At 44.7% G+C, this 23630-nt stretch overlaps 1 protein-coding gene and 1 long non-coding RNA gene across 2 annotated transcripts in view; one reads left to right on the top strand and one right to left on the bottom strand.

Annotated features, from left to right (window-relative positions):
- The window catches only part of LOC134758547 (uncharacterized), a 54886-nt gene extending 34872 nt beyond the window's left edge, over positions 1–20014 (top strand). Inside the window, exon 3 of the long non-coding RNA XR_010133847.1 lies at positions 19950–20014. This is a non-coding gene — a long non-coding RNA (uncharacterized lncRNA). The remainder of the gene's footprint in view (positions 1–19949) is intronic.
- Positions 1–21295, bottom strand: part of LOC101132909 (multidrug and toxin extrusion protein 2-like) — a 42905-nt gene extending 21610 nt beyond the window's left edge. The window contains 6 exon segments of the mRNA XM_063706595.1: positions 14700–14767; positions 16302–16415; positions 18427–18524; positions 19501–19545; positions 19674–20478; positions 20590–21295. Of these exon segments, the coding sequence (XP_063562665.1) occupies positions 14700–14767; positions 16302–16415; positions 18427–18463 (219 nt within the window). The 5' untranslated portion in view covers positions 18464–18524; positions 19501–19545; positions 19674–20478; positions 20590–21295.
- Between the last annotated feature and the right edge of the window lie 2335 nt (positions 21296–23630).

Genomic DNA, 23630 nt, shown 5'->3' on the forward strand with positions numbered 1-23630 from the left:
ATGAAAAGTCCAATGACAGTGAAGTAATTAGGTGAACAGTGTGACAATCAGGTACTGATTATACAGAGACAATCGGATTTTAACATTATTTTCAGGAAGTGCCTTTATAAACATAAAAAACATGTTTGTGTGGTAATGTTAAGTAAAAAAGCAGGACACAGCTGAGACAAAAAAGCACTGCAAAGAGATTGGAAGTGAGGGAGGGGAGATTTGAGAGTCTATCTTTGGGAAATTTTGTGTATTTTCCTTTTGTGTGATTATACATATTTGAGATTTAATTCTACTATCTTATTTTGTATTATTATAATGCCTTCTTTTTACTTTTTATCTTCATTTTCACTGCTTTATGTTAGATTTTCTTAATTTCCTTTTGATTTCTACTGGTTTATAAATTATATATTCTAGGCCGGGCGCGGTGGCTCACGCCTGTAATCTCAGCACTTTGGGAGGCCGAGGCGGGCGGATCACGAGGTCAGGAGATCGAGACCATCCTGGCTAACATGGTGAAACCCCGTCTCTACTAAAAATACAAAAAATTAGCCGGGCATGGTGGCAGGTGCCTGTAGTCCCAGCTACTCGGGAGGCTAAGGTAGGAGAATGGCGGGAACCCGGGAGGCGGAGCTTGCAGTGAGCCGAGATCGCGCCACTGCACTCCAGCCTGGAGGACAGAGCGAGACTCCGTCACAAAAACAAAAAAAAAGTTTGAGATTCACATGTTATGACATGTATCGTTTGTTCCTTTTTATATATGTCAATTTGTTCATTGTATTATTTGCTATAAAACGAGTTTTACGGCCGGGTGCAGTGGCTCACGCCTGTAACCCCAGCACTTTGGGTGGCCGAGGCGGGCAGATCACAAGGTCAGGAGATCGAGACCATCCTGGCTAACACAGTGAAACCCCGTCTCTACTAAAAAATACAAAAACAAAATTAGCCGGGCGTGGTGGCGGGTGTCTGTAGTCCCAGCTACTCGGGAGGCTGGGGCAGGAGAATGGCATGAACCCAGGAGGCAGAGCTTGCAGTGAGCTGAGATAGCGCCACTGCACTCCAGCCTGGGCGAAAGAGCAAGACTCCGTTTCAAAAAAATAAATAAAATAAAATAAAATAAATTATATATTCTATTTCTTCCCTTTTGGTTATTCCCTTAAAATGGCAACATGCATACCTGACTTAAAAACTTTGTCAATCACTATATCCTACCCTCTTCCCTGATAATATCTAGATGGCTTTAACTAACAGAATCTTCTCCCAATCTTACCTTTTATTGCTGTACATATTTTATTTCTACTTTATTTTTGTACTGTATGAATTAGCCTATTATTTTTTAAAATTTAAATTCAAAGTGAGTTTCAATATATCCATATTTACCAATTTCGTTGCCATGTTTTGGACATCAGTGTGTTTTTTTTTTCATGAATGCTCTATAAATAAATGGTGATGCCTCTCAGTATTTGCTGGAAAATGTCTTTTAATTTGCCCTCTTTTGAGAACAATAGTATAGCTGAATAAGGAATAACACTATTCTCTTAGCATTTTGATGATATTATTTCACTGTCTTCTGGTTTTTATTGTTGTTGGTGGTGTGTGAATCCTCCAACTTTCTTCTTTCACAAGATTGTTCTGACTATCCTGGGTCCCTTGCATCTCCATGAGTTTTAGGATGTGTTTTTCAATCTGCAAGAAGGGGGCCTATTTAAAGTTTGACAGGGCTTGCCCTGAATCTGTAGATCAACTTAGGGTATATTTAACAATTTTAAGGCTTCCAGTCTATGAACATGGGAAATCTTTATTTACATTTTTAATGTCTTTTAACACTGACAAGTCTTGCACTCCTTTGGTTGAATTTATTCCTAAGTATTTTATTCTTCTTTGTTATTCTTGTTGTTTTTGTTTGTTTGTTTGTTTGAGACGGAGTCTTGCTCTGTCCCCCAGGCTGGAGTGCAGTGGCGCCATCTCGGCTCACTGCAAGCTCTGCCTCCCGGGTTCACGCCATTCTCCTGCCTCAGCCTCCCGAGTAGCTGGGACTACAGGCGCCCGCCACCACGCCTGGCTAATTTTTTGTATTTTTAGTAGAGATGGGGTTTCACCATGTTAGCCAGGATGGTCTCGATCTACTGACCTTGTGATCTGCCTGCCTCAGCCTCCCAAAGTATTTTATTCTCTTTGATACTTTTGTGAATGGAATTGTTTTCTTAATTTCATTTTCAGATTGTCTATTGCTAGTGGATAGAAATTCAACTGATTTTTATGTATTGATCTTGTATCTTACAACTCTGCTGAACTCATTTATTAGCTCTAGTAGTTTTAGTTTTGTGTGTGTATGGATTCCTTAGGGTTTTATAAATGAACGATCATGTCACACTGAAATAGGATAGTTTTACTTCTTCCCTTACAAGCTGGATGCCTTTTCTTTCTTTTTCTTGTCTAATCACCCAGGGTAGAATCTCCAGTACAATGCTCATTAGATTTGTGAATATTAAGATTCATGTCTTACTTCAAGTGTCTTCTGTCAAATGTCTGAATACTACATCTCCACCAGTTTCCTACTCTTTTCCTTAGAATTTCTATCAGATAAATAATGACCTAGGCCCGGCTCAGTGGCTCACGCCTGTAGTCCCAGCACTTTGGGAGGCTGAGGCGGGCAGATCACCTGAGGTCAGGAGGTCGAGACCAGCCTGGCCAACATGGTGAAACTTTGTCTCTACTAAAAATACAAAAATTAGCCGGGAATGGTGGCAGGCGCCTGTAATTCCAGCTACTCAGGAGGCTGAGGCGGGAGAATTGCTTAATCCTGGTAGGCAGAAGTTGTAGTGAGCCGAGATCGCGCCACTGCACTCCAGCCTGGGCGACAGAGTGAAACTCCGTCTCAAAAAAACAAGAAAACCCACTTAGATCTTGCATACATTCCATCTCTTTACATATCTTTTATTCTGGGGAATTTCCACAAATCTATCTTCAAGTTCATTATTTAATCTTTCAGTTGTAACTAATCTGCAGTTTAGTCTATCAAGTATTAAATGTCAATGGATATATTTTTTACTTCTGGAAGTTCTCTGTGGTCCTTTTTCCAATATTGTTCTTTTGGTTTCAATTCCTTCTTTTATGTCTAATGATTTTTTTTCTTTTTTGAGATGAGTTTTGCTTTTGTTGCCCAGGCTGGAATGCAATGGCACGATCTCAGCTCGCTGCAACCTCCACCTCCCGGGTTCAAGCGATTCTCCTGTCTCAGCCTCCCAAATAGCTGGGATTACAGGCGCATGCCACCAAGCCTGGCTAATTTTTTATTTTTAGTAGAGACGGGGTTTCATCATATTGATCAGGCTGGTCTCGAACTCCTGACCTCAGGTGGTCCGCCCACCTCAGCCTCCCAAAGTGCTGGGATTACAGGCGTGAGCCACCGTGCCCGGCCTTTATGTCTAACGATTTTAAACATAATTTTCTATTCTCTGTCTGATTATGATACCATTATTGCAAATTCTTAACTTTAATTTTCCTGTTAGTTGTATGTGTTAACTCTTGTTCATGGTGGATTACTTCTTTATATTTTATAATTTTTACTGTAAGCTCACCACTAACAGGATTTGTTTTGCTGTTAGTGGTGTTGCTGTTAGTATTAGGGAATAATGAAGAATTGTTGCCTCACTGTCTCTAACAAAAAAGGGCCTGCAACGAGAAACAAAGTAGAAGGTGGTTACCAGGGTCTGGGGAAGGAGGATAAGAGTTGTTTAATGAGTACATGATTTCAGTTTTGCAAGATGAAAAGTTCTGGAGACTGGTTGCACAACAGTGTGAATACAGTTAACACTACTGAACTGTACACTTAAAAATGATTAAGGAGGAGTCCAGGCACAGTGGCTCACACCTGTAATCCCAGCACTTTGGGAGGCTGAGGTGGGCAGATCACCAGAAGTCGGGAGTTCAAGACCAGCTTGACCAATATGGAGAAAACCCAACTCTACTAAAAATACAGAATTAGCCGGGTGTGGTGGGGTATGCCTGTAATCCCAGATACTCGGGAGGCTGAGGCAGGAGAATTGCTTGAACCCGGGAGGTAGAGGTTGAGGTGAGCTGAGATCGCACCATTGCACTCCAGCCTGAGCAACAAGAGTGAAACTCCGTCTCAAAAAAAAAAAAGATTAAGGAGGCAAGGCGCAGTGGCTCACGCCTTTAATCCCAGCACTTTGGGAAGCCGAAGCAGGCGGATCATCTGAGGTCAGGAGTTTGAGACCAGTCTAGCCAACATGGCAAAACCCTGTCTCTACTAAATATACAAAAATTAGCTGGGCCTGGTGGCAGGCGCCTGTGATCCTAGCTACTTGGGAGGCTGAAGCAGAAGAATTCCTTGAGCCCAGGAGGCAGAGGCTGCAGTGAGCCAAATCACACCACTACACTCCAGCCTGGGCGACAGAGCAAGACTCTATCTCAAAAAAAAAAAAAAAAAAGTTAAGGAAGCCGAGTGCAGTGGCTCATGCCTGTAATCCCAGCACTTTGGGAGGCTGAAGTGGGAGGATCACTTGAGCTCAGGAGTTTGAGACCAGCCTGGGCAACATGGAGAAACCCCATCTCTACCAAAAAAAAAAAAAAAAAATTAGCCAGGCATGGTGGCTGGCTATTATATGTATGTAGTCCACATACATATAAGCACATACTAAAAATTCCTTAATCAACTTTCGTACATCTACTATTAATGGCCCCTAAAACAGAAGAAACACCTGCCAAGTGGAATGAGAAGATGGTTAAATCTACAGAGGCTCCTGCATGTGTTCAGTTTCCTGCTAAAGGGGGATGAACTGTTCAGCGGGTTCCAGCGCCGGCTTCTACTGTTGAGGATGCAAGTAAGAGTAGGAAAGAGACGGGCAGAACTCAGAAGCTCATATTATTTATCCAGGGAAATGTCATATCGGGTGCACCAATTATTAGAGGGACTAGCCAGTTGCCGAAACCTCCAATTATGATTGGTATTACCATAAAGAATATGATGATGACTGCGTGGGCGGTAACAATAACATTGTAGATCTGATCATCTCCAAGCCAAGTTCCTGGTTGGCCTAATTCTGCTCGAATTAGAAGGCTTAAGGTGGTGCCCACTATCCCCACTCATGCGCTGAATAGCAGGTATAGTGTTCCAATATCTTTGTGGTTAGTTGAAAACAATCAACGACTGATGAACATAAGTGGGAAAAAGGTAAAATAGCTGAGTAAGCATGAGACTGTAAATCTAAAGACAGAGGTCAAGACCTCTTTTTACCAGCCCTGAAGTGATTTCTCATGTTGAATTGCAAATTCAAAGGAGCAGCTTCAATCCTGCCAGGGCTTCTCCCGCCTTTCTCCCTGCAACAGTGGGAGAAGTAGATTGAAGCCAATTGATTAGGGTGTTTAGATGTTAGCTAAATTTTCGTGGGTTTGAATTCCACCAGCCTAGCCAGGGCTTAGCTTCATTAAAGTGGTTGATTTGCGTTCAATTGATGCAGAAGAGAGTCTTGCAGTCCTTAGGTCTGTTACAGAAATTAAGTATAGTTTACTTACTAAGGACTTTGAAGGCCCTTAGTCTTATTTAACCTAAATTTCTAAGTTATAGTTAGTGTTAATGGAGAGATGGGTAAGAGGAGGGTAGAAGAAATGATAACTGGGGGGAGGAATAGTATGGGTTTTGTATTTTCGAATTGTCATTTTATTTTCATGTTATTAGATGTGGAGAATATTGTCACTGAGATGGAATAAATTAGGCATATGTAAACGTACAGGTTGAGTAGGGTTATGGTAGCTATAATGATCAGGATATCAAGACTATTGTTTTTTGTAAATTCTTGAATGATGGCTCATTTAGGCAAAAATCCTGTTAATGAGGGTAAACCTCCTAGGGATAGTAGAATTAGTGGAATTATAGGTGTTAATCATGTTAATTTGTTTCAGGCATGAGATAGTGACAGGATTGCAGTGCTTATACTCAGGTTGAGTGCTAGAAATGCAGTAGTTGTTAAAATAAAGTAAATAATCAGGTTTAGAATGGTAATTTTGGGGTCATAAATTAGTACTGCTATTATTAAACCTATGTGAGTAATTGAGGAGTAGGCTAGGATTTTACACAGTTGTGTTTAAGTTCTCAACCGCCCACAATAATGGATAAGATCGTGATAGATAGGCTGGGCGTGGTGGCTCGCGCCTGTAATCCCAGCACTTTGGGAGACTGAGGAGGGTGGATCACAAGGTCAGGAGTTCAAGACTAGCCTGGCCAAGATGGTGAAACCCCATCTCTACTAAAAATACAAAAATTAGCCAGGCGTGGTGGCAGACACCTGTAGTCCCAGCTACCCAGGAGGCTGAAGCAGGAGAATCGTTTGAACCTGGGAGGTGGAGGTTGCAGTGAGCCAAGATCATGCCATTGCACTCCAGCCTGGGCGACAAGGGCAAAACTCTGTCTTAAAAAAAAAAAAAAATTATGATAGATAGGAGGATGTTCGAGTTTATTGTTGGGAAAATTTGAAACATAATCAAGATAGGCGCTAGTTTTTGTCATGTGGGGAGAAGTATGCCAGACATTAGAGCGGTTCCTTGGGTTACTGTTGGGACCCACAAGTGAAAGGGGGATATTCCTAGTTTTATTACTAGGACTGTTATTATTAAGGATGAAAATTGATTACTAGTGTTTATTATTGTTCATTGTCCAGAGGACAGTTTATTGGAAAGGATACCTATCATGAGAATTATAGATGTGGTTGCTTGTGTAAGGAGGTATTTGGTGGCTGCTTCTGTAGAGTGGAGATTTATTTATTTATTTATTTATTTATTTATTTATTTTTTTGAGATGGAGTCTCACTCTGTCGCCCAGGCTGGAGTGCAGTGGCGCAATCTCGGCTCACTGCAAGCTCCGCCTCCCGGGTTCAAGCAATTGTCCTGCCTCAGCCTCCTGAGTAGCTGGAACTACAGGCACCTGCCACCACACTGGGCTAATATTTTGTATTTTTAGTAGAGACGGGGTTTCACCATGTTAGCCAGGATGGTCTCGATCTCCTGACCTCGTGATCCGCCCGCCTCGGCCTCCCAAAGTGCTGGGATTACAGGTGTGAGCCACCGTACCTAGCTATTTTTTAAAATTAAGATTGGTATAAAAGCTAGTATGTTTATTTCTAGGCCTGTTCAGATGAGAAATCAGTGTGAGCCCAGCATTGTGATAAGAGTTCCTGTGAAAATAGTAAGGCCGAGCTAATGGATTAATTAGTATGGGAAGGGTATGACCAACATTTTTGGGGTATGGGCCCGATAGCTTATTTAGCTGACCTTACTTTAGGATGTGGTGTAATAGGTGGCATGGAGAATTTTGGATTATCAGGGGTAGGTTCAATTCCTATAGTTCCAGAAATAAGAGGATTTTAACCTCTATTGTTTACTCTATCAAAGTAATTCTTTTGTCAGACATATTTCCTATGTTTGAGGTGGAATGCTGGAAATTAGGACAGGCCATATAACATATGCAGAATGCTAGTTTAAGTGTTAGGAAGTTTTTTCATAGGAGATATATGAGTTGGTTGTAGCACAGTCAGGGGTATGCTGTTCGAATTCATAAAATCAGGGCGGTTAGAACGAGGGTCTTGATAATGAAATTTGTGGTATAGAGTTCTGGTGAATATATAGTGTGTAGTGCTCCTAGGAAAATAGTAGTAGTTAGGGCACTTATTAAGATAATATTCATGTATTCTGCCATAAAGAAGAGGGCAAATGAACCTGTGGCATATTCAGTGTTGAAGCCTGAGACTAACTCTGACTCTCCTTCTGTTAGGTCAAAAGGGGCTCGGTTAGTTTCTGCTAGTGTGGAGATAAATTATATTATGACTAGGGGGCATGATGGTAGGAGCAGTCAGAGGAATTCTTGTGTTGTGATGAGTGCATATAAGTTAAATGAGCCACTTATCAGTAGAATTAACAGCAGGATGATGGCTAGGGTGACCTCATATGAAATTGTCTGGGCCACAGCTCGTAATGCGCCGATTAGTGCATAATTTGAATTAGATGCTCATCCTGATCATAGAATAGAGTAGACGGCTAGGCTTGATGTGGCTAGTATAAATAGGAGGCCTATATTAAAATTAATTAGAGGATCTGGTATAGGGAGGGGAGCTCACAAGAAGACAATGATAGAAAGGGCCAGGGTTGGAGCAATAATATAAAGGGTAATAGTAGATGTTGAGGGCCGTAAGGGTTCTTTGGTGAAGTTTTATTGCATCAGTGAATGGTTGAAGCAGTCCATAGGGACCTACAATGTCAGGTCCTTTGCGTAGTTGTATATAGCCTAAGATTTTCCGTTCAGTGAGTGTAAGGAATGCTATAGTGATTAGAGTAGGAATGATGAGTAGGAGAAGGTTAATTATAGGCATACTGTTAAGAGGAGGAGTTGAACCTCTGATTATAAGTTTTAAGTTGGCCGGGCGCAGTGGCTCATGCCTGTAATTCCAGCACTTTGGGAGGCCGAGGCGGGTGGATCACGACGTCAGGAGATCGAGATCATCCTGGCAAAACATGGTGAAACCCCATCTCCACTAAAAAATATCAAAAAATTAGCCAGGCATGGTGGTGGGCGCCTATAGTCCCAGCTACTTGGGAGGCTGAGGCAGGAGAATGGTGTGAACCCGGGAGGCGGAGCTTGCAGTGAGCCAAGATCGCGCCACTGCACTCCAGCCTGGGCTACAGAGTGAGACTCTGTCTCAAAAATAAATAAATAAATAAATAAGTAAGTAAATAAATAAATAAATAAAGTTTTAAGTTTTATGCAATTGCTGGGCTCTGCCATCTTAACAAACCCTGTTCTTGGGTTGGGTGTGTGATAATTTGTTTGACTGAGATAGCATCATCTATGGGGCGAGAGCTCTTATGAAGTGGGCCCTATTTCTCTTGTCCTTTCGTACTAGGAAAAATGTTAAATAGATAGAAACCGACCTGGATTACTCCGATCTGAACTCAGATCATGTAGGATTCTAATCATTGAACAAATGAACCCTTAATAGCGGCTGCACCATTAGGATGTCCTGATCCAACATCGACGTCGTAAACCCTATTCTCGATATGAACTCTAGAATAGGATTGTGCTGTTATCCCTAGGGTAACTTATTCCGTTGATCAAATTATTGGGTCAGTGTGTGTTAACTCGCTTACACTAGTGCAGTCTTAGTTTAGGTTGTTCGGAGGTTGGATTATGCTCTGAGGTCACCCCAACCAAAATTTTTAATGCAGGGATAGTAGGCTAGGGCCTGTAGGCTTTTTTTTTTTCGAGTTTTTATTTGCATTAATAAATTAAAGCTCCATAGGGTCTTCTCGTCTTATATCCGCCTCTTCATGGATACGTCAGTTTCACTGATTAAAAGTAAGAGATGGCCGGGCACAGTGGCTCATGCCTGTAATCCCAGCACTTTGGGAGGCCGAGGCAGGCAGATCACGAGGTCAGGAGATCGAGACCATCCTGGCTAACATGGTGAAACCCCGTCTCTACTAAAAATACAAAAAAAAAAAAAAAATTAGCTGGGCGTGGTGGCGGGCACCTGTAGTCCCAGCTACTTGGGAGGCTGAGGCAGAATGGTGTGAACCTGGGAGGCGGAGCTTGCAGTGAGCTGAGATCACGCCACTGCACTCCAGCCTGGGCAACAGAGTGAGATTCCGTCTCAAAAAAAAAAAAAAAAAAAAAAAGTAAGAGACAGCTGAACCCTCGCGTGGCCATTCATACAAGTCCCTATTTAGGGAACAAGTGATTATGCTACCTTACATGGTCAGGATACTGCGGCCGTTGAACATATGTCACTGGGCAGGCAGTGCCTCTAATACTGGTAATGCTAGAGGTGATGTTTTTGGTAAACAGGCAGGATAAGATTTGCCGAGTTCCTTTTACTTTTTGTAATCTTTCCTTAGAGCATACCTGTGTTGGATTAATGGTATAAATAATAGGATGCTTATTATATCACTTACTAATATTAGGCTTTCAGTGGGTTATTCTGATCTTATATAAGCTTATGCAATGGAGAATATCTTCATGTTACTTACATTAACATTATTGCTTCTATTAAGTAATAGATTAGTCCAGTGTGATGTTAGGAGTTCAGTAGAATGATTAGAATTTAAGATAGTTAGATGTTGAACTTGAATGCTTTCTTAATTGGTGGCTGCTTTTGGGCCAACTATGGTGGTAATATTTTTTACTCTCTGTAGGAAGGCTGTTTCTTATGGTCTAAAGAGCTATCCCTCTTTAGATTAACAGTTAAACTTTTTTTGGTTTTTTTTTTGAGATGGAGTCTTGCTCTGTCACCCAGGCTGGAGTGCAGTGGCACAATCTCAGCTCACTGCAAGCTCCGCCTCCCGGGTTTGCACCATTCTCCTGCCTTAGCTTCCTGAGTAGCTGGGACTACAGGTGCCCGCCACCACGCCCGGCTAATTTTTTTTTTTTTTTTGTATTTTTAGTAGAGACGGGGTTTCACCATGTTAGCCAGGATGGTCTCGATCTCCTGACCTCATGATCCACCCGCCTCGGCCTCCCAAAGTGCTGGGATTACAGGCATGAGCCACCGCACCCAGCAATTAACAGTTAAACTTATAGGGAGATTAAGTAGTTCTGTGAGTAAGTTTAAAGTTGAACTAAGATTCTATCTTGGACAACCAGCTATCACCAGGCTCCGTAGGCTTATCGCTGCTACTCATGAATCTTCCCCCTATTTTGCCACATAGGTGGGTGTGCTCTTTCAGCTGTTCTTGGGTAGCTCATCTGGTTTTGGGGGACTTGGCTATTGTTCTCTGTGTAAAGTTATTTCTAGTTATGCAGAAGGTATAAGGGTTTGTCTTTGCTTTTTAATGCTTGATTCAGTTCTTACATCTTTCCCTTATGGTACTATGTCTATCACACCAGGGTAAAAATTTCTATTGTCTATACTTTTGTCTAAGGTAAATGGTTTGATTAAGATAGTTCGATAATATTTTTAGTGAGGTTTGGGGCTAGAGTTGGCTCAAAGTGATCAGGTCGTGATGAAATTTTCCAGGTGAAAGCCGGATGCTTTGGGTTAAGCTACACTTTGGTTTGTCCAAGCACACTGTCCAGTACACTTAACATGTTACAACTTATCTCCTCTATATGTGCGTACAGTTTTTAGTAATAGTAATTTCTAGAATAATATTTGAGGAGGGTAATGGGCGGTGTGTGCATGCTTCATGGCCTTATTCAACCAAGCACTCTGCTCTTGGTTTACTGCCAAATCCTCCTTGAGCCCTTAGATGTCATAAAGATTGTCGTGAGATTTTCTGAGTATAGAAAATGTAGCCCATTTCTTGCCACCTCATGAGCTACACCTTGACCTAATGTTTTTATGTGTATACTTGTGCTTACTCTATAACCTTTTTAGGATTCGCTGAAGATGGCACTATACAGGCTGGGGGCAAGAGGTGGTGAGGTATATCAGGGTTTATCGATTATAGAACAGGCTCCTCTAGAGGGATATAAAGCACTGCCAAGTCCTTTGAGTTTTAAGCTGTTGCTTGTAGTACTCTGGCGAATGGTTTTGTTAATGTAACTATTAGAGTTTAGGGCTAAGCATAGTGGGGTATCTAATCCCAGTGTGGGTCTTAACTATTGTGTCTTCAGGGTATTAAAGCCACTTTCATAGTATATTTTATTTCAGCTGGAGGTTTTTTACAACTTAGATGGAGTTTAGCTTTATTGAGGCCAGACCTTAAACACTCTTTATGCCGAGTTCTATTAACTTGGGTTAATGGTATGGCCACGATGGCTGGCACGAAATTGACCAACCCTAGATATCAGTATACCTTAAACTTTCGTTTATTACTAACAGTTTATCACTGCTGTTTCCCCTGGCGGTGTGGCTGAGCAAAGTGTTTTGAGCTGCATTTGTGCATGCTTGATACCTGCTCCTTTTGATCTGGGTGATCTAGAGGGCATTTTCACTGGGGCGGGGGTGCCTGCGTGTGTAATCTTACTAAAAGCTAATAGAAAGGCCAGGACCAAACATATCTGTTTATGGGGATGTGCAGACCCATCTAGACATTTTCAGTGTCTTGCTTTGAATCATTAAGCTACATTAACTGCATAAATACTTAAGTGTAAGATTAAAATATGAGAAGGAAAGAAGTAAGTATAAATAGTCGTTTACAGTTCTGGGAAGTCAAGGTCTTTAAAGTTGAATTGGCAGAGGTTTGGCTGAGAGGACTAGTCATAATTTGGATATAATTGATTTAGGGTATGGCATATGGGGTAGCACTTTCAGAGGGGTATGCCCAAGGTGTTATATCAGTATTAGGGTGGAAATTTAGTTATTGTATTTATTATATAAAATGGAGGCTTAATTTAGTAGGAGGGTCTTGAGATTTTTAGGAAAATGACATCGATCGAGTGGCAGCTGTTGGGGTATTCATGGTTAAAACATGATTTCTGGGCTCTGACTGGGTTGCATTTTAGTCTCTTGTTTTGGGGGTTTGGTGAGGGTACACTTACCTAGGTTGATGGTAAAGTCAGAGATGGGGGGGTTGCGGATTTAATCGGAAATAGTTCTTGAAAGTGAGTGGACATGCATGAGCATACGTGCCTATTAATCAATTGTTATGTCTTTCAAGCATGAATTAATTAATACCTTATGGTTATTGTGCCAGCCTGGAATATTCAATATAAGCTCAGTTTCTACAATTGATTTGGCAGGAATCAATCCAAGTTCATCTACGGCGGATTCGGAAGGGACTAGACCTTCCGCAATGGTGAGTGATAGCATCCCCCAAAGTTAGACATACCCAAGCATGACAGTGCTCCTATGACTGGTTAATAGGGTGATAGTCATTAGTCCATCAAGATGTCTTATTTAAGAGGAATGTGTGAGTGATCTTAGTTTTATGGCCCTGAAGTAAGAACCAGATGCCAGGTATAGTTTCAGGATAGTCACCCCCAAGTGTTATGGGCCCGGAGCGAGGAGGGTAGCACTCCAGAGTGGGATGATGATTTATTGGAGGTTGGTAGATTAAGAGACCAAAATCTGGCAGAGGATATCCATGTTGACAAGGGATTTCTTGACTGAAATGTGCCATGTCCAATGAACGAATATATGCGCTATGAAATATTAAGAATTTCTAGTATGGATCAATATTCATATGGATTAGGTTTTGTTGTACAGTCAATAATAGTATATATACGCATATATGTGTGTGTGTGTGTGTGTGTGTGTGTGTGTGTGTATAAACAAAAATGGCCCATAATCGCACTGCTGAGATGGCCTCAGTTGATCTTTAAAAAAAAAACAAAACAAAAACAAGAAACAAACAAAACAAAGGGGATATCTGCACTGGGTTGGGACATTCAAAAAGCATCAAAAGGCAACAGGCATTACCGCTACAGTTGCTCAAGCCAGAAACTCTGTAGTCTGTGACCCTTCTCCTTCACTGTTTTGCATTCCACAACCAAACCCTGATCATAACCTGTCGATTCTGCCTCTACACATAACTGATCCACCCCCTTCTCTCCTCCCCCACCAGCAGCCTCCTGATTGTTCATCTGGACGATCCCAACAGCCTCCGTCTGCCCTCCCAACTCACACCCACACCTGTTTTCCTCTAAGCCCACTTCTACATGGCATCAAGAATGGCTGTTTCCTTCTGGAGCCCACAGGCCCTGCGTGCTGCCTCCAGCCTCCTTCTACCCTCACTAACCCTTCACCTCATCCACGCCAGGTGCTTGGACCCATTGCAGAGCCTTGGCCCAGGCTGAGCAGTTGGCTCCTGTGCACAGGCTCCCAAGCTGGCTCCTCTCATCCTTCAAGTCTCAGCTTAAACAGCAATGCAGAAAGACCCTTCCTGACTACCCAAGCCAAAAAGGTGTCATCTCTGTTTTCATGCATCTCAGTCCTACTTTTGCTTTTTTTTTTTTTTTTTTGAGACGTAGTTTCGCTTTTGTCACCCAGGCTGGAGGGCAGTGGCACAATCTCAGCTCACTGCAACCTCTGCTTCCCAGGTTCAAGAAATTCTCCTGCCTAGACTCCTGAGTAGCTGGGATTACAGGCATGCACACCACACCCAGCTACTTTTTGTATTTTTAGTAGAGATGGGGTTTCACCATGTTGGTCCGGCTGGTCTTGAACTCCTGACCTCAGGTGATCTGCCCTCCTCAGCCTCCCAAAGTGCTGGGATTACAGGCGTGAGCCATCGCACCTGGCCATGCTTTTGCTTCTTAATGGTACCTATCGCATACATTTACAATGCTCTCACTCATCTGTGTACTTGGCTCATCCCTGTCTCCCCATGGGGCCACGAGCCACAGAGGGCAGGAGCTGACCCCATCTCACACCCCACCGCATCCTAGCACCAACTCCACATCAGGTGAACGTATGTGCCAGGCGTCGTGTTGAGTGTTGCATATGCATGCATTCTCATTCAATCTTCACCTGCAAAGTAGGTTTTTTTTCCCCCCATTTTGTATATGAGGAAACTAAAGTTTGGAAAGGTTAAGTAACAAGCCCAGGTCACACAGTTGGGGAACAACATGGCCAGGACTCAGCTCCGTGTGTCTGGCCCCCATCCATGCTGTCCACACTGCACTGTCCTCTCTCACTTGTGCTGCCTGGTTCCTCCCTTCCCATGGTGCACATCTGCTGAGTGAATGCAATGACAGTGGCGCAGCAGGTTTAAGCATAGAAGGTGCCAGGTCTCGTCCCGAGTCTCACCCGAGTTCTTACCATGTAGGCCACTGACGCCAGCTCACAGATGATGCCCTGAGTGCCGAGCTCCATCACGTCCATCAGTCCTGAAACATCAGCACACACACAACACATTTCAAAAAGTATATAAACATTTTCCTTATGAAACTAGAACTTATTTTAAGAGAACCCAAGAATGCCCCCAAGAAGCATAACCTGGTGGCAGAATTCACCGCGTGTGCTGAGAAGCCCAGACATCCTTCCCTGAGCAGTTACCATGACCATGATCTCAGGCAGCTCAGATTAACACAGGCTCATTCTACAAATCCCTACTCCACCAGGAAACAAAACATCAGGTTCAAAGTAGAAAAAAGAATGGCCAGGTGCAGTGGCTCCCACTTGTAATCCTAGTACTTTGGGAGGCTGAGGTGGCAGGATCACCTGAGCCCAGGAGTTTGAGACCAGCCTGGGCAACATAGTGAGACCCCCATCTTTACAAAAAAAAAAAAAAAATTAGTTGGGCGTGGTGGCACACTCCTGTAGTCCCAGCTACTCAGGAGGCTGAGGCCGGAGGCTCACTTGAGCCCAGGAGGTCGAGGCTGTAGTGAGCTGTGATTGCACCACTGCACTCCAGCTTGGGTGACAGACTGAGACCCTACCCCCACCCCCAAAAAGCAGAAAAAAGTGAGGCTGTTAGAGTTGCAAGTCACTCCGTAGAGAGACATGGGGTCACATGGTGGGAGGGGAGGCAGAAGGCTGCAGAACTCTACAGATAGCTGATGGGACTGTTGATGTGTGCAAGTGTCCATGGAAATGGCAACGTTGTCACTGTCACCCTCTGCATCGACTGTTACTTTACTAATAACAAGATGGCTAAGGTAAATATCTATGGCAAAAATTATTACAGTTCCAACAGAAACATAGGCCATGGCTAAAACAGGGCTGAATCCGTCACCCTGAGTACATACAACTCTTAGAAATTTGGCTTGGGCTGGGCATTGTGGCTCATGCCTGTAATCCCAGCACCTTGGGAGGCCAAGGCAGGTGGATCACTTGAGGTCAGGAGTTCCAGACCAGCCTGGCCAACACGGTGAAACCCCATCTCTACCAAAAATACGAAAATTAGCCAGGCGTGGTAGTGCACGCCTGTAGTCTCAGCTACTTGGGAGGCTGAGCCAGGAGAGTCGCTTGAACCAGGGAGGCGGAGGTTGCAGTGAGCCGAGATCACGCCACTGTACTCCAGCCTGGGTGAGAGAGCGAGTCTCTGTCTCAAAAAATAAATTAAAATTAAAATTAAAAAACAATTTGGCTTGATACCTGGCAAAAGTCAGCTGAGGCACAAGCTAGTTCATGAGGCCTGGGGTGGGGCTTTTGTTCCTTCAGTTGGTGACCTCTGACAAACCTCTGACCGGCAGCTTCCCTTTCCTCACTTACAAAATGAAGGGTACTGCAGCAGAGCCAAAACCCCACCCAACCTGAGTCTGCTAACGATGGGATGAGGGCTTAAACCTATATTGAAAAGCTCCACAAGAGCCTGATGAAATGAGGCAGGACAAAGAAGCAAAGCTGGAGCTTCCTGGGAATCTCTGGAGACGTGACTGGCCGGGCTGAGGACAGCTTTCAGCTGGACTGCTGACAAACCTGCAAGGAATTTTCCGATCTCAAAGGTCCACTGCTCAGTGCACACCATGAACATACTGGGAATAACCAGGTGGATGTAGGAGCCCCACTCCTGGAAGCACTCCCTCGTCCAACCTAGGGAACAGGAAAGAAAACAGGCGTTTGTTTTTCAACAGTCTCTGGCACCAACAATTCTATTTCACATACCTGTACCCTGCAAATGGCCAGAGACTAGGCGCAACCTCAGTTCTCCAGCAAAATATAAAGATGCCAAATGGATTGAGATGGCAGGCACTAAGCTGGCAAGACTCAGTAGATGCCCTTTCACCCACACATTCTACTCCTGGGTATAAATGGCAGAGCAATTTTTGTAGACCTCTATAAAAAAACATATAGAATATTCCCTGTGGCAGACATTAGTTGAGGGGTGTGGGAGACAACATGGAACTAGAGGAATAAAATATGATAGATGCACATTATGATTAAAAGCAAAACTGATGTATATATAGCAATGTGGATATTTTAAAATACACTGTGTATTTAAAATACATAGTGCTCACCAGCAACAAAAGTAAACATAGATAAAACTTGTATGCATCAAAGGACACAATCTGCAGAGTGAAAGGGCAACCCATGGAATGGGAGAAAATATTTGCAAATCATATAAGGATATCTGGATATCATAATGTCCAGAATACATAAAACATTTCTATGGCCAGGTGCAGTGGCTCACGCCTGTAATCCCAGCACTTTGGGAGGCCAAGGTGGGTGAATCACCTAAGGTCAGGAGTTCGAGACCAGCCTGGCCAACATGGTGAAGCTCCGTCTCTACTAAAAATACAAAAAATTAGCCAGGCGTGGTAGCAGGCACCTGTGATCCCAGCTACTCGGGAGGCTAAGGCAGGAGAATCGCTTGAACCTGGGAGGCGGAGGTTGCAGTAAACCGAGATTGCGCCACTGCACTCCAGCCTGGGCAACAGAGCGAGACTCCATTTCAAAACAATAACAACAACAACAACAAAAATTCCTATACCCAACAACAAAAAAAGAAGTAACCTGATTTAAAAAAAGGGAGGGCAACAGACTTGAAGAGACATTTCTCCAAAGATGATATATAAATGGTCAACAAATATATGAAAAGATGCTCAACATCTTTGTATTGGAAAATAACCTTGGAGTGTCTTCCATAGGTCATATTTTATCACAACAAATAGAACCATGTCCCGCTCTGGCATACAGAGCCAGGGACTCCATCTTCCTGTCTATTTTTCCATTCCACTCCCCTACCCAATCCTCCATTTTACCTTTTGTTAATCCATTCCTAAATTTTCTTCTCCTTTTCCCCGCTATCCCCAAGCTTCCCTGTGTACATCTGTTGGGGAAACCTCTAAGAGATGCTTTCTGAGGTCCACCTCCCAGGAGAACCTGGGTGGCCCAGGCCTCCTGTTTCTGGACATGGGTCAACCAACTGGTGCTCACACCTCCCTGTGGGACTCCAGCTTCCCGGGCCAGTGCCTCATCCAGCTTTCTGACAGAAGGTGTGTTTCACTGATGTGTTCTTATGTTCCATCTTCAGCCAGCCTTTAAAGATTTTCTGGCCACACTGAGGAGCCTGGCTCTGGCTCTAGGCACAGAAGTGTCCCCCAGTGAGGGACAGGTGAATTGATAGTGCTTTCTTTCTGGGACCCTCATCTCCTCAAGCTTCATAAGGATGCAACTGGGCTCAGTTTCTTACAATTCCAAGATGCTAGGAGAATCCCTAAGGTGTCTGCCCTAGTCTGTCTTTGCTGGGGTGGCCCCTTTCAGCCTTCACAGACCACAGCAACTCCCTTCTCTAGGCGAACTCCACCTCAACACACAATCAGCTTACACATCACTTCTTCCCAGGCACCATCCCTATCTCTCCACCCACTAACCCACTGACCTTCCTTCCAACAGCCTGAGCCGGCTGCTTCTCCTGTGAGGTCCTGTGGCACCCAGTTCTCATCTGGCACACAGACCACCTGAACACCCAACTCTATTGCCTGTCCACCTGTCCATATTCCCTCTACCAGACGATTTCACTCTCGCTATCCCCAGTCCCAGGGACAGGAGACAGCAGACAGCAGACATTCAGTATCTGTTGAATGCAGGGGTCGTGACTTACACCACTCTGAAGTCCAGGGCATACAGCAAGAGGGCATTCATGCCCACGTTGATGACATTAGCTGCAATCCTGGTAATAACTTGAGGCATGCTGATGCCCTAAAACCCCCAAACAAATAGGAAAACATTCACATTTTCGAAAGCTAATTAGCTAGCCTGTCAAGTGAACACTCACAGTTAAACAGGGAACAGTTTAAATGATGGCAAAGTTACTCAGGACTGGAATGGTCAGGAGCTGAGATGACCAGATTAGTCTCCTCTGTTGGTGCAGCATCTGGCTATCCCAACCAGAAGCTTGCAACTGCTTCTGAATAACCTGGTAGGTCATGGTTTCCAGAACAGCAGCAGAGAGAAAAAACCTCCTGAAGGGCAAATGGGCCCTGGCATGAAGTGAAGGAGAGGCAGCTTGGAAGATATCTGGGCCAAGTTGCTAAAGTTCTTGCATACAAGACACCCAGCAATGCCTGCTTCATAGCAGGTGTGCAGAATACGTTCACCCTATTGTTGTAGGCGCCAGTCACTCATTTCTTTTGTTTATCCTGTCTATTCAAACATTTTCTTTCAGTAAAACCTCTCTTTCGTCCCTGCATTGAAACAGAGAGCTGACTGTTACCAAAGCTGGGCAAGGCAAGAGGGCTGCGGCCTCAGATGGGCGAGAAGGGACCCGGGGAGGCAGAGCTCTGCTTCTCTCCACTGTCCACCCAAACCTTGCCCTCAGACTCCTTTGCTGCTCCCTAGTGGCTGTAGGGACCCCAGGCCCTCCTCTCTAAAGCAGAAGCACAGGAGCCAGGCCCCAGGCCAGATGCAAAGCTGGCACCAGCCCCAAGAGAGGGGAGGGGTCGGGGCAGGGGTCGAAGCGGGTGGTGGTGATTGAAAGGGGAATGGGATGGATTGATACAGCCGTCTCTCTTGGGCTAGACAAAATTCACCTACAAGGCCTCAATTTCTCAGGCAAAGAACTCTAAGGTAGAATTACAGGGGGGAAAGTGTGAATTACTTTTATAGAACATTCTCTACGAATATTTACTAGACATTTCCAGGATTATGGAGTAAAAATTGTAAAAAGAATCTATACCTGACTTTGTAAATATCTTGTCTGCAGCTGGAGCAAGAATGCTGCCTATAAGTTTAAACAGAAAAACAAACACTTCTCATTAATATAAATTCCAACGGTTTAGTTTAGTTCCGGTTTTTAATCTTAAATAAGACACTTCCCCTTGATGTGTGATCTCAGAGAACCTCACTCACATGAGACAATGCTAGGGCACTATTTGGAATTTTCCAGAGTAGATAAAAGATGTACTCCCTGAAGAACTGACACAGGCCGATTCCAACTGGCTGAGGCAGAAGCCACCGTCTTGACATTTCGAACAGCTCCGAGGGTGCCCGAATGCAGCACTCCCCAAATCCTAGATGATCCAGAAACATTCTGGTTGATTTGCAATCAAAAATAACCATAGAACAAGGAATCAGGAAGGAAATGTCTTCCCCTCATCAATCTTTGTCTTTTTTTTTTTGAGACAGAGTCTTGCTCAGTCGCCCAGGCTGTAGTGCAGTGGCACGATCTGGGCTCACTGAACGCCTCACCTTCCGGGTTCACGCCATTCTCCTGCCTCAGCCTCCCGAGTAGCTGGGACTACAGGTGCCTGCCACCACGCCCAGCTAATTTTTTGTATTATTAGTAGAGACGGGGTTTCACCATGTTAGCCAGGATGGTCTCGATCTCCTGACCTCGCGATCCACCTGCCTCAGCATCCCAAAGTGCTGGGATTACAGAGGTGAGCCACCGTGCCCGGCCCAATCTTTGTCTTTAATTTAAGCTACTGGACACCAGAGTGGTACATGTCCTGAGAGTCAGCAAGGGAGGGACGACAGGGCCAAGAAATACATGTCGGGCTTTTGGCATGAACTGCACCAAGATGGAGAAACAAGAGTGGGGGGAAGGGCCATGCACAGGGCGACACATGTGAGCTGCTTCATGTAGTGAGACACAACAGCCGTGAAACTTACAGGAAGGGCAGGAATGAAAATCAGCACATAAATTTGGGCTATCCTGAAACAAACAAAATAGTCTTCAGTTAATATTAAAACAGTTGCTGGTCATATTGTCTTCAAATTGAACCCACAGAGTATTTTCTAAAAATTAAAATTAAAAATTATTTACTTTTTAGAGACAGGGTCTTGCTCTGATGCCCACACTGGAGTAGAATGGCACCATCATAGCTCGCTGTAACCTCAAACTCCTGGGCTCAAGCAATCCTCCTGCCTCAGCCTCCCAACGTGCTGGGATTACTATAGACGTGAGCCACCACACCCAGCCTAAAAATGAGAGAAACTTAATAACAACTTTAAGTGTTTTTCTTCAACCTACACAAACATGACACTAAGTCTACTAAATGTCTGCTATCTAAGGGTAAGTCTCACCACTTTCCATTTTTCAGCTCATTCTTAGCATGAAAGGTGAAGTGAATACAGCAAAATGAACTAAAACTTGGGCAAAATTCAGAAACCATTTGAAAGTGTCAGGGTCACCTAACAGTGAGCGAGACAGTCTTCTAGGAAGGACCACGCACCCCAAGGACAATACCAGAGAATACACTGGAATTATAGGTTAAAGAAAAAACCCAACTCTAAAGTCATACGTGAAGGCGATTACACTGCTATTCTACTTCAGGGGAAAAATATTCTCTGCATTTGCCAGACAGCAAAATGGAGGGACTCGGTGAACGGGAGACAGGCCAGGCACACAACACCCTGGTCTTGTATCTTGTCACCCTGAGTCAGGTGGTCCCTGCAGCCCCCAGACCCTGTGGCCCACAGTCACAGCTTTCATTTTGTTGTTGTTGTAGTTGTTGTTGTTTGAGACGGAGTTTTGCTCTTGTCACCCAGGCTGGAGTGCAATGGCACGATCTTGGCTCACTGCAACCTCCACCTCCCGGGTTCAAGCCACTCTCCTGCCTCAGCCTCCCAAGTAGCTGGGATTACAGGCACCTACCACCATGCCTGGCTAACTTTTTTGTATTTTTAGTAGAGACTGGGTTTCACCATGTCGGCCAGGCTGGTCTCGAACTCCTGATCTCAGATGATCCACCTGCCTCGGCCTCCCAAAGTGCTGGGATTACACACGTGAGCCACTGTGCCCGGCCAGCTTTCATTTTTGAAAGGGATCAAGACCATGTAATTGGCCGAAAATGTCCACACAGGTACAATGACCAGATAGCCACTTACTCTTAACCTAGAATTGAGAAACGGGGGACCTCACCTGGAGACTTCGGGTCTTGTTTTAAGAGCAGGAGTATGCGCTCGGTGTTGACCAAGTCGGCCCAGCAGGGAAAGCAGCACAGCATAAGGATGAGGACCCCTCTCTGAAGTATGATCCCCACGCGCTTAAGGTTCTTGCCTCCAAAGGACTTGAGAAAACAAATGCACCGCTAACAGCATATGCCGGGCAGGCCCAGGCTGGGGGCCCGCACCACAAGCAACCCCTCCCAGGCAGACCGGTTTCCCATCATCTGCTCCCACCCTCCCCACCAACAGCTGACAGCATTGGGGGAGCTTCTGAGCCAGGGACAACCAGTGAGCTAGGTGGCCCCTGTGGCATTTTACACGTGTCCTGGGACAATGTGTCCCTGCTCCCAGGAGCTGGGACTGTTAACATGGAGGGTAGAGGCAGCAGAAACTGAAGCTTAAAAGAGAGTTTTCCACATGGGGGAGACAGATGCTGCAGGAGAATGTGTGCCATGGTAGAAGGTGAAGTTGTGGGGGACTCTGAGGGCCAGGGATACCGGGGGAGGGTGCAGTGGAAGAAAAGCACACACTGTAGGCTGAGAAGGGCAGCTAGCAGGGTGGCAAGAACTTCGGGGGGTGGGAGGTCATGGAGGCCAAGGCAGTGCTCTAGAAAGCAGGGATGGCCAAGTGGATTAAGGACGGCCAAGTGCTCACCTGAGGATTTTGTCACAGGAGGCCGGGAAGAGGCCAGGCCCAGTGGACTGGGTAGGAACGAACAAGGCATCAATAGGGGCTGAGTTGGGAGTGCAGGCCAGGCCCGAGTGCAAAGAACACCTTCAAGAAGCTTGGCTTGAAGGAGGCCAGCAGGGAAGGAGGGGTGGTGGTAAGGGAGGGCGATTTTAGGATATGGGAGACCAGACTGGAGGGAACAAAGGACAAAATGCCCTTGAGCAGGTGGCCCCAGAGGACAGCACTAGTCAAGCTGACTCTGCTGTTTTGTTTTTTTGTGGTTTTTTTTGTTTTTGTTTTTGTTTTTTTGAGATGAAATTTAGCTCTGTCGCCCAGGCTGGAGTGCAGTGGCGAGATCTCAGCTCACTGCAACCTCTGCCTCCCGGATTCAAGCGATTCTCCCACCTCAGCCTCCTGAGTAGCTGGGATTACAGGCGCCCACAACCGTGCCTGGCTAATTTTTGCATTTTTAGTGGAGGTGGGGTTTCATGATGTTGGCCAGGCTGGTCTCGAACTTCTGACCTCAGGTGATCTGCCTGCCTTGGCATCCCAAAGTGCTGGGGTTACAGGCGTGAGCCACTGCGCCTGGCTGACCCTGGTTGTGTTTCCAGTCATTAGCAGCCATGTACAGATGTTTGTTCCAGTAGTCACAGCTACATGGGAGGCTGAGGCAGAAGGATCTCTTGAGCCCGGGAGTTCAAGCCCAGCCTGGGCAACATAGGCAGACCTCGCCTGCAAAAATAAATATAATTTTTTTAAAAAGATGCTCCATGACTTACAATGGGCTACCTAGCTACCTCACAACTGTAAATTAGAAATATCTTGAGTTGAAAATGCATTGAATGCATCTAACCTACCAAACATCACAGTTTAGCCTGGCCCACTTTAAATGTGCTCAGAACACTTACATTAGCCCACAGCTGAGTAAAATAATCTTAGATAAAGCCTATTTGTGATACAGTGTTGACTATCTCATGGAATCTACTGGACGGTACTGAAAGTGGAAAGCAGAATGGTTGTAAGGGGCTTGAAGTGCAGCTACTGAACGCGTGTCACTGTTGTACCATCACAAAGTTAAAAATCTAAGTCAGGGACCATCTGTATTTGACAAATAAAATGCAACAAAACCCATAGGGTGGATGGTCCTAGAAAGTCTCTATTATGAAAGGTAACTGTCAAAAAACGGTATGTGGGGGAGGGTGGTCCTCACCTGAGACATGAGGGTGTCATAAGCTGAGGCTAAGCCAG

This window comes from Gorilla gorilla, chromosome 4 (assembly GCF_029281585.2).
Source record: "Gorilla gorilla gorilla isolate KB3781 chromosome 4, NHGRI_mGorGor1-v2.1_pri, whole genome shotgun sequence".
Taxonomy (NCBI): Eukaryota; Metazoa; Chordata; class Mammalia; order Primates; family Hominidae; genus Gorilla; species Gorilla gorilla.